The sequence below is a fragment of the Sapajus apella genome, unplaced genomic scaffold, assembly GCF_009761245.1.
Source record: "Sapajus apella isolate SASKATOON/1434 unplaced genomic scaffold, GSC_monkey_1.0 scaffold113, whole genome shotgun sequence".
Classification (NCBI taxonomy): domain Eukaryota; kingdom Metazoa; phylum Chordata; class Mammalia; order Primates; family Cebidae; genus Sapajus; species Sapajus apella.
Window position 1 is genome coordinate 4,879,220 of NW_022437053.1, and position 11,396 is coordinate 4,890,615.

Consider the following 11,396-nt stretch of genomic DNA (forward strand, 5'->3'; position numbering starts at 1 on the left):
AGGATACAATAAAATATCACTCATTATATCAAAAAATGAAAATTCCAATATCAAGATGACACAGTTGTTAGAATTATCTGACTAGGATTTTAAAATAGCAGTCATAAATATGTTTCAGTGAGCAAATGCACACATGCTTCAACTAAATGAAAAAATAGAAAAGCTCTGCAAAGAAATAGAGGATATGAAGAAGTTGTCAATGGAAATTTTAGAACTGAAAAATACAATGCCAAAATGAAAAACTCACTGGATGTGGTTAATGAAAGAAGAGAAGACAGAGGAAAGAATCAGTGACCTGTGAGATAGAACAACAAAAATTAACCAGTGTGAGCAACAGAGACAAAATATCTTGAAAAAATAATAATCAACTGAGTTTATGGATGTCTCCGAATGTTGACACAAATGTTGATTAGGGAAATGATCCAACATTTGTGTCACTGAAGTTCCAGAAGAAGAGAAATAGAATGGGGTTTTAAAAAAAATTATTCAAAGAAACAATGGCTAAAAATACTCAAATTTGCCAAAAAGCATAAATCTAGAGATCCAAGAAGCTGAATTAATCCCAAGTATGTTAAATCCAAAGGACGTTATGTAAAGACACATCATAATGAAACTCTTAAGAACTAAAGAAAAATTATTAAGAGTAGCAAAGAAACATGTCACCTTGCCTATAAAGAAAAAACAACTTGAATGACAATGTTACTTCTCATCCAAATCATGGAGGCAAAAGGGAAGTGGCACAGCATTTTTTAAGTGCTGAATGGAAAGAATAGTCAACCCAGAATTCTATACCCAATGAGAATATCTTTTAAGAATAAAGGAGAAATCCATTATCGGACAAAGAAGAACAAAGAATTTGTCACTAGCAGATATCCCCAAAATAATGGCTAAAGGAATTTATTGAAATAGAAAAAGATAAGAAATTATTTAACAACAGAAAAGAAGAAAAAAAATACAAAAAGTGAAAATATGGGCAAGTAAAATGGACTTTCCTTTGCCCTTTGAATTTTCTAAACTATTAATAATGGTTGAAGCAAAAAATAATAATACTGCTTGATGTAATAATTAAACTAATAAAAGGAAATATTTAAGATAATTAAAATCAAGGAAGAGTAAAAGGCAATAAGGTTTCTACATTTCATTCAAACTGGTAAAATGTTAAATATGATACATAATGTATTTATAATACTGGAGGAACCACTAAAAAGGCTACAAAGAGTGATGCACCTCAAAAACACTGTAGATAAAGCAAAATCAAATTCTAAAACATGTTGAGATAACGCATGGGAAGGCAGGGAAATAAAACATGATATTAAAACAGAACAAACAGGAAACACAATATAAAATGGGATAGTTATGTATTAAATATTAATAATTACATTCAATGTAAATTGCTGGAACTTACCAGGAAAAAAAAAAAAAACAGAAGTTAGCAGAGAGGATAAAAAAATAAAGCATAATCCAGCTGCGATGCATCTCCAAGAAAGTCACTTGAAATAGGACGATATTTGTACACTGACGTGAATGTTCATGTATCACCAAAAACTGGAAACAACGAAAATATCCCTCAACAAGCGAATGCCTAAAGAGACTGTGGAACACCCAAACCGCGAAAACTACTCAGCAGTCGGAAAGAACAAAGTATTGATGCAGCAGCAGTTTAAATGTGCCAAGGCATTGCACTGAGTGGAAAAAAAGAAAAAAAAAGCTAATATCAAAAAGCGTTATTTTAGTTTGTGTTTAAATTAAGGGATTTACTTCTGACTGTAGTAAGATGCCAGGATTTATATTCACTCATCCCTCCAAGGTCAAGAAGAAGGTTGTTCCAGGATTCTGTGAGGCCAGGATCATCTTCCAAAGCATCCCGTATGTACCAGACTCAGCTGAGATCACCTTCCTGAACTCCCTTGTGCTTTCTCCAGAGAGGAAGTCATGCCAGCAGGCATCTTCTCAGAGTACCCTTCTTTACTAGGTAAAAAAATCAGGACCTGCCAGAGCTCCTAGACAGGGCAGTTAGTGACCCCAGATTCATGGGCCCCAGAAGCACAGGAATCTGAGTTTGAGCGGTCACCACCTCTGCAGCTCAGCAGGAAGACCATCAAATATCTGCATCACAGTACTAGTCAGATAATAGGTTCTGTTCTGTGTTAAATACAGATTCCTGTGATTCTGGGGCCCATGAATCTGGGGTCTCCTATTCCCTGTGCTAAATACAAATGCCTACACTTTTCTTTTTCTTCAGCACCGTATAGTGTCAGGGTGGGGGTGGAGGTGGGGAGGAAAAAGCACATGGCCCCTGTCTACAGCTGGAATAGAGGCCGCTCATGACAGCTGAGGGACAAAGTCTGTGGAAATTGCAGACACAAACACTTTGTATCTCTATTGAAATAGAAACTAAGGTTTGGAACTTCTTAGACACAATGTGGTCACATTTTTAAAAGTTGAATCTGATGTTTATTAAAGGAGAATAATGGCTTTCAGCTTCATCCATGTCCCTGCAAAGGACACAATCTCATTCTTTTTCATGGCTGCATAGTATTCCCTGGGGAGAACATTAGGGAAAAGAACTCATGCACGCTGGGCTTAATACCTAGGTGACGGGTTGATGGGTGCACCAAACCACCATGGCACACGTTTGCCCATGTAACAAACATGCACATCCTGCACGTGTACCCTGGAACTTTAAAAAACGCAATAAAATAATTGTTTTAAAAAGAGCTTTTTTCATAAAACTACATCTGACATCAGTATAGGCTTTTCCAGCTTACGTAGCATTTCTACACAAAATTTTGCCACCTATATTAAAGAGTGCCTGGCATTCTGCTTTCACTGCACGAGTTAAGGAAACTGATTGAAAAATGGTGATTCCTCATGCCCAAATGTTGAAAAAGCCCAGAGCAAGGGGGAGGGCTTGGACTTTCAGGTGATATTCTTTACCCCTTAACAAGCTGTCCACCCCATGCTTTGAGACTCATTCTCTAGCTGGCCCTGCAGAACTGCCTTGAGCAGGTGCAGGGAGGGACTACACAGAGGCTGGGATGCTGCAGCAAAGGTGGGAAGTCACGTGCCCTCCCCTGTCCTGTGTACCTAGTTCTCCGACTAGTACTGCGATGCAGATATTTGACGGTCTTCCCGCTGAGCTGCAGAGGTGGTGACTGCTCAAACTCAGGTTCCTGTGATTCTGGGGCCCATGAATCTGGGGTCACTAACTGCCCTGTCTGGGAGCTCTGTCAGGTCCTGATTTCTTGGGCACTCACCAACAAGATAGTCGGTGTTAGCCTGTCTCACATGATAATCACTCTTGTTCGTTTTATTCTTACATTCAACACTCTCCATTTCTTTTTTCACGTTTTCTCTTCTAAGCGGTGAATCTCATGTGTGCCTCTTTTCTGGGCGTTTTCCACAATCTTTGATTAAACCTCCAGTGCTGACCCATGCATATGAAATGGTCAAAGTCAAACCAACACTGAGTATTACCAAATAATTGATTCATTCGATGCAAAGCATTCATTTAAATGCCTCAAATGTGCCAGCCACTGCTTGGGGACAGGCAAACAAAGACAAGTAAGGTGCTGTTTTTGGCTTAAAGACCACACAGTCTATCTGGGAGACAGATACGTAAAGACTTCTGTGATTCCCTGTGATAATGACAACAGACAGAGCTGAGGCATGTACAAGGTACAGGGGGGTCGCAGATGTGCATGTTGTCAGCTCTGCCTTGAGGACAAGAGTGGCCCTGGAGCCAGGCCTTCAAGAACAGTGGGGATTTTCAAACTGGGGAGGGAAGAGAAGTAAAAAGTCAAAGGATTTAGCTGGGCAGGCGTGTGAGAGGTGGAACAGCAGGAACTATGTAGGACTGCAGAAAGAGCATCTGCATTAGAAGTTACTTAAAAGGCAAAATGTCCAACAATGAGAGAATCACCGAATACATTGAAAGGCATCCACTTGATGCAGGCATTTTAACGTTACAGTGCAGACTACGATAAGAAATTGCATTGAAACATTGCTTACAAAATTGTATAGATGTTAACATTCAAAGGAACCTGACACGAGGTATGTAGCACCAGGGGCTCCTTGAGGCTGCCGTGCTGGGGTGGACGGCTGTGGGTGACCGTCTGCGATCCTGGTGTGTGCTGCGTCCTTTACGACGTGCTGCCTGTCCTCTGTGCAGGCATCACCACGGTGCTGACCATGACCACCCTGAGCACCATCGCCAGGAAGTCCTTGCCGCGCGTGTCCTACGTGACCGCCATGGACCTCTTTGTGACCGTGTGCTTCCTGTTCGTCTTCGCCGCGCTGATGGAGTATGCCACCCTCAACTACTATTCCAGCTGCAGGAAACCCACCACCACCAAGAAGACAGCATCGGTGAGCTGCAGTAGCAAAGGTTCTCCGGGAGACAATGGGCGCTCTGAGAGTTGAATTTGTGCTTCAATGTAGTTGTATTCCTAAGGATCGTATAAAGCATGATATAAATACCCAATTCAACAAGAGTTTTTAAAACCAGACAGGGGTTCTGAAGATTTGAATGTGACTCAAAGGCATCTCTGGTGTCACCTGCCAGTGACATGGTTTAGTTTATTCATACCCTAAAGATTGCTCTTAAGAGTGATCTTGGGTGCAAATGTTCCTGACAGCTTCCTAATTATCTTTCTTCTTTTCTTGCAGTTACAGCATCCAGATTCCTCAAGATGGATTCCCGAGCGAATAAGCCTCCAAGCCTCCTCTGTATGTATAGCCTTACAGGTGCAATGTTACCGAGAACTTTCACTAAACTAAGAATGCATTTGAAAAATGCATTGCCGTTGATGCGTGTGTGTGTTGAAGGCCAGTGAGTGATGTTCACGTGTCTGGTATTATGTTAAAAACCCAACTTTGACAGTTTGGAAATTAGAGAGAAAAAGTAATCACAGTCCTTCTCCATGGGGATTCGTGTATGGCATATATAGCTCTGACTTTTTTAGCCAGTCAAATAACATATGTTTATGCGTTTTAGAAAAACTGAATTATGATCTTTATATTGTCTCATAGCCTCTTTTATAACTCAAAAATATGCACTTCAGTTTGTGCCTCAAATATTATTTTATAGGATCATTTTATGAATGCATCATATGCTCATGATTGAGGCGATCTCAGCGGGACATCTACATTTTCTTAACTGCATTTACATTCTTATCACCACCAATCTGTATCACCTGTGGCTGTTTACTTGGCTGTAAATTCTTGGAAGCAGAGAGCAGAGGGGTTGCATGGTCTTGGGTCTTTGCCAAACGGCACTCCGCCAGCCCCATCAGCAATGCAGACCCCCCATCCCAGAGCTTTCCCTGCATTCAGTGTGACAGCCCAGCAGGAAAATGATCTCTGCAAAGTTTCCTCATAGGCAGTTCTTTGACTGTGGATAATATTTTCACTTATTTATTTTTGATTTGCATTTCCATTTTGTGAATTGCTTTTGAATGTTTTTTAACTTATTAGTATTTTAAAGTAGCAATCTGACAGTGGCATATATGTTATATATCAATTGTATTTTATGAAATATATAATTTGTATAGTCATATATAGAATATGTTAAGGATATTAGTGTTTGTCATGCAGCTTTCATTCCAACTTGAATTGGCAACACTGCCACTGTCCTTTCTGTGCGTTTTTCTGAGTGTCGTTTGGTTTCGTGCTGTCAGATCTGTCAGTGTTTCCTTTTGTCGCTGCTGCTGCTTTGTTCTGCTTTGGAAGGTCCCCCTGTCCTCGGGATGACATGGCCCTCTTCACTTTCCTCTGAGCACTTTGCTTCGCCTTATGTTCTTTGTGCTTTCATGTATCAACTCACTTTATTCTCACAACAAACCTCTCCACAAATGAGAAAACTGAAGTGTGGGTGAATTAAGCCCTGTAAATATTGACCAAGCTTTGACAATTTAAAAACACATTTGTTACATTTAACTGTTAACACATCTAAATTTCTTTTGGCCAGAGGTAACAATGTAGCTTTATTGAAAAATGGAGAAATATATGTTTAAATTGCTGATGCAGACTACAACTTTTATCATATGGCAACTTTTATTTACGATCCTGACTTCTATTCCTTTAAACATATGTATACTAATTACAATTTACTAATTGCACTGAATGTTTCCAGACCGCCAGTAAGCAGGTGGTTTGCTGCTTGTCAGTCAGGACCTCATATGCAGCACGCTTCCAGCGCAGGGTCAGGAGACCATACGGTCATCCGCACTCTGCAAATGTGGATCATGACGGTTCATCCAGAAGGTTAGTGGACAAATCACTGTTACAGCTGCAGGAAGCCACAGCAAACACACAGATTTCACCAGCAAAGGCTTCCAAATGACATGGGACCGAAACAGAGGGGGAGGGCGTACATCACCACACATAGCCAGGACCTGGGTGTTGGAGGAAGGAAACAGTGACATCTTTAGTACAGAAATGATGCTGTCAAAAGAAAGAAAAAATCCTTTCACACACAGAGAAGAAGATAATATCCCAAAATGTGCAGAAATTCTTTTTTTAAAAAAAGGAAAAAGTGGGCAAGTTTAATGACTTTGAAGAAAGTACACAGGAAAATAATTCCCAGACAGAAAGGGTGCGAGGCCAGGTGGGAAGACAGCCGGACAGAGCTGCCGCAGGAGTGACACTGGAGCCGGAGAGGAAGTGTGTCCTCTGCTGAGTGAGACCTGCCAGCTTTGCCACTCGGTTCTGAGCAGTCTGCAGCCTGATGCTGGCGCAGGAGCCGCCGTGACCACCACGAAGCAGCAGAAATGAGCAGCCTCCGAGTGATCAGGGCCAGGGCCCAGGCTCTGTGCACGGTCACATGCGTGGCGTGGGGCACGCTGTTCCAGTTGCTCTGCGCCCCTTTCCTCACCGGTGGAATGCCAGGCTCAGGAACTGCACACGTGCCCAGGAAGCACGGGGCTCTGGGACGCTCAGGGGGCTGCGCTATACATACAGACAAGAGGAGGGAGTCAGGGACCTGGCTGCGCTGCAGCGGACTCTGGGGAATCATTCACTGACATCTCTATCTTGGGCATAGTCTGAAATTTTCATGACAAATGAGAAGGAGGCAAGGAAAGAAGTTCGTAAGCTGTTTAGGGTTCTTGACATCCTGCATTTTGCTTCAACCTTATAAAATGGAATTTGTTTCCCTTCAAATCAGTGAACTATGGAGACATAATAAAGCTATTTTAATTATTGTAAATACTGTCCACAGGCATTTCCGTGACTGTGGGTTTTTAGTTCCCTAAATAAAGTGAAATGGAGCTTTCTCTTGCTCCAGAAACCACCCTGCTGCCTTGCCTGTGGCCTCCAAGGGTTGCCCTTTAGATCTCTGGTGAGCCATCCCCACACCTGCAGAGCCTTCTGCCTCCCAGTCTGAGTCAGAATCTCCCTGTAGAGCTGCTCTGCCTTGCAGAGGCGGGCTTCTCCTCTGTGTCTTCAGTAGCGCCCACTTTCATCCACATAGCAAGAAAATACACAGAGGCATGGGGCTGAAGCAATGCGTGGATGAATGGCTGGCTGATCGCTATCAAAGCACTTGTGTAGGAAAACCTTTACTGCAATTGTTAATAAAGGCACATCTTTCCTACTGGAGCTTGTCAAAGAGACAGACCCCTTAAATGGAGTGGGGTAGAGGTGGGGAACTTCTATGTTTTGGCAAACCCCTGGTGATGTTTACATCTACTTGGGGCAAAGAACATTAACCTAGAAGAGACATGTGCACATTAGGGCCATAGGGACAGCAGACTTTTATTTCTGCCTCCTCATCAGGATTGCAGAGGAGGAGGAGGGTGGGCAGCCGCACATGAGCCCCCACTAGTAGCAGAGGCCGGTGGCCGCACGTGTGCGGAAGCAGCAACACCCTGTGAGCATGTGGTCTGGGCCACCCTGCTGTAGGTCCCCATTTAAGAGAACGCACCAGTCCTTGCACCAGGCTGCAGGTACTGAGTCTGACGCCTGGCCAGCCGTCCACCTGTCCCCGATTTATGACTCCACGACTGTGAGCATGTCCAGTCAAACTGAGGCCCGAAAGTAGGAGGGAAAGCTGTGCCATGTCCTCTTGTCATCGTATTTTTGGGTGCAAGGCCAAGAGGTTGTCACGATGCTTTCTAAGGAATTCCGGGTGGCCTCTGCCCAGCAGCGCCACACCCAGGAGAAGCCCTCACCAGGCAGCCCGCTGAGAAGCGTGCCCTCTCCACCCCTCCTCGGCGTCAGCCCCCACGGCTGCCACTGACATGCCTGTCTCAGATCAGCTGGCACAAGTGAAACAAAGCAGGCAGGCAAACAAGGCTGTCAGTTCTTTTCCGTTATTCAGTCCACTTTGGAAATGTGTCCCCTCAACAGAATTCAACGTAGTGCACACTTCACAGTGTTTTGGATGAGCTCAGCCTCTGTCTGAAGAACTCACAAGTCTATTGGCAGCCTATTGCAGGGTGAAGAATGATTCCTCTCGTTGAGTGAATAGTACATTGTTCTCTCTCCTTTATCTGCTCCACTTGGACTTTCCCATGTCAGGAAGAGGGCCGGGAGGTAGAAGAGAAGGCACTGCAGGTGCGCACATTTTGGGTTATGCCTCTTGAGATGGTAAGGAGTGTCCAGCCACCTCACACTGGGAAAGCTCCCTTTCACCAGAATCACATGGGACGTGAGGGTCTTCTCATCACTCCTGCAGATCAGACCTTACACTACTCACTAATTAGAAAAACATAACACATTTATCTCTCCACATTTCAATATGCGTACTGTTTCACATTTAAGAGATAAATACGTTCATACTTACTACAAATCCACAGAAAAGTAGGCAGAATAGGGACTTCGAATGACTAATGCATATTCCAAAGGATGCTTAAACTTCTTCATTAATAATATGCAAAATACAATATTTGAAAATGCAATGCAATTTTCCTTGCATTAGAATTGCAAGGAGTGAAAAGACTGGGGTCTCCTCTCTGAGCTTTGGAGCCCCCTCCTCTGTCTCCGTACAGGGGAGCTTCTTCTTTTTTCCTTCTTTCTTCTGCCTTCCTTCTTGCCTATTAAACTCTCTGCTTCTTAAAACCAAAAAAAAAAAAAAAGACCAAGTCTCTCCAGCATGGGGAAGTGTGGGGGGTGGGCACGTCCGCTCATCCTGTTTAGGAGACAGATGTAATATGAACCTATTGCTTTGTAGACGTCAAGGTGTTTTTATTGCACTTCGTGATAATTGTTGTGTCATTCTTTTGCCTGCAGAACTATTCCCTCCTGGACATGAGGCCACCACCACCTGCGATGATCACTTTAAACAATTCCGTTTACTGGCAGGAATTTGAAGATACCTGTGTCTATGAGTGTCTGGATGGCAAAGACTGTCAGAGCTTCTTCTGCTGCTATGAAGAATGTAAATCAGGATCCTGGAGAAAAGGTCGTATTCACATAGACATCTTGGAGCTGGACTCGTACTCCCGGGTCTTCTTCCCCACGTCCTTCCTGCTCTTTAACCTGGTCTACTGGGTGGGGTACCTGTATCTCTAAGGGCTGCTCACAGTAAAGAGTGAAGAGCCTCTGGTTCACACCTGACCTTCCGTTGCTTCTCCGTTGGGAGTGGCAAGGAAGGACGCTGCTCAGTGTATCTTGTTATAAATGACCTTTCAGCAGCACAGGAAGTACTCAGCAAAGGTTTCTACTGTGTATCTTCACACACACACATACACACGCCCTCGTGCTAATTGAGTTTTGAAGTAATATTCTTGCTAGTCCCTACTGAATTGTAGCTTGGTGTTGTTTCTGAGTGGTTTTTTGGATATTGGAAGCAGCTGATGATTACTCTTGCAAAGAAATCTGTAAAATGTGCAAGCGAATGTCCGAGACGCTCTCTCAGGCCCCGGGTCCTTCTGCAAATTTCCCTCACCGCCCTGGGCGTAGTACCCACGCATACTGAACCACCCCTGGCCGAGACCCAGTCCTGCTGGCCCAGCCGGGGCTCTCTGAGCTCCAGTGTGAGCAGCGGTGGGCTTCAGTCCCAGTCTCCGCTCTCTGCGCCCTCTCTGGCTCTGGCACCATCGTCGTTAGTTGGCACCGGTTACCCCATAAGGTCGCTCTAGGCCTGGGAAGAGTATTCTGGCATTGTCCACGGTTTCCATTGGAGGAGAAAATAAGATTTTCCAAATGTTCGTGTTGTTGGGTCAAAGATGATTATTTCTGAACATCAGAAGGTTATTATTTTATTTTAACTTGTGAGGGGCAACAATATTTGAACTTTGGGTTCTTAGACTAGTTCAACAACATTTCACGTTAAGAGCTGTGTTTACTAGAGCAAGGCTCAGCCCCAGAGTATGTGTCTCGCTTACGTCACATTATTATGGGTTCAGTAATTGTCTTCATTTTGCAAAGAAAGGTATACAGTGCTCACAACCTATTATCTTGAAACAAACACCAGAGTGTGAAAGACATGTAGATAAATTTTTATCTTATTTATTTATTTATTTTGAGATGGAGTTTCACTCTATTGCCTAGCCAGGCTGGAGGACAGTGGCACCATCTCGGCTCACTGCAACCTCCGCCTCCCAGGTCCAAGCGATTCTCCTGCCTCAGCCTCCCGGTACGGTGCGCACTACCACAGCTGGCTAATTTTTGTATTTTTTTTTTAGTAGAGGCGGGGTTTTGCCATGTTGGCCTGGCTGGTCTTGAACCCCTGACTTTAGGTAATCTGCCCGCCTCAGCCTTCCAAAGTGCTAGGATTACAGGCGTGAGCCACCACACCCAACCAAAATTTTAGAAATTCCATAGCGAATATTAATTTTCAACTCAAACCAACTTTAGATGCAAAAAAATAGGCAATGGTGATCAAGTACATATTTTGATGAACAAGATTATTTTGTACTTTGAAATATGGATACATAGCAAAATCCCAAAGAAAAAAAATCCTCCCAAATCAATACTCTTTTGATATTTTTATAACACAAAACCAACTTGGTTCTTGCTGTTAACTCTTTGTTACAACTGGATGCCAGTGTGAACTGCAATAGACTTTTTCAAACTTCTTTGCATCAGTAGGCAAAACACAAGTCCTACCAGTTAGTCAATAATGCTTTGGCATTATTAAAATTTGGAACCAGAATCTCTGTGCTTCTCATCTTTCTCACACAGAAAACTGAATTCATTTCACCTAGAAAACATGATTTTAAAAATTGTCTATTGAGCATACCATAATTACTCAGAAAAGTAAAACATTTTGCAGAGAGAGTATAGAAAAGTGTCAGTTTTACACAATTTCCTGCATGTATACCAGACACAGAAGAGGATGGGAGTGGGATAGGCCAGAAAAATTGAAATTAGATTTACCTGCTTAGTTGTTTTTTTTTTTTTTTTTTTGAGAAGGAGTCTTGCTCTGTCACCAGGCTGGAGTGCAGTGGCAG

General features: G+C 43.1%; 1 protein-coding gene across 3 annotated transcripts in view; it reads left to right on the forward strand.

Moving 5' to 3' along the window:
* GABRG3 (gamma-aminobutyric acid type A receptor subunit gamma3) overlaps positions 1-9,741 on the forward strand; it is a 484,848-nt gene extending 475,107 nt beyond the window's left edge. Inside the window, exons 8-10 of one of the 3 annotated variants that reach the window (XM_032259972.1) lie at positions 4,172-4,368; positions 4,675-4,746; positions 9,232-9,741. In XM_032259972.1, the coding sequence (XP_032115863.1) occupies positions 4,172-4,368; positions 4,675-4,746; positions 9,232-9,513 (551 nt within the window). In that variant the 3' untranslated portion in view covers positions 9,514-9,741. Of the gene's footprint in view, positions 1-4,171; positions 4,369-4,668; positions 4,747-9,231 lie in introns of all 3 variants that reach the window. The other 2 variants (XM_032259974.1, XM_032259973.1) reach the window with 2 other exon arrangements.
* Positions 9,742-11,396: the final 1,655 nt, after the last annotated feature.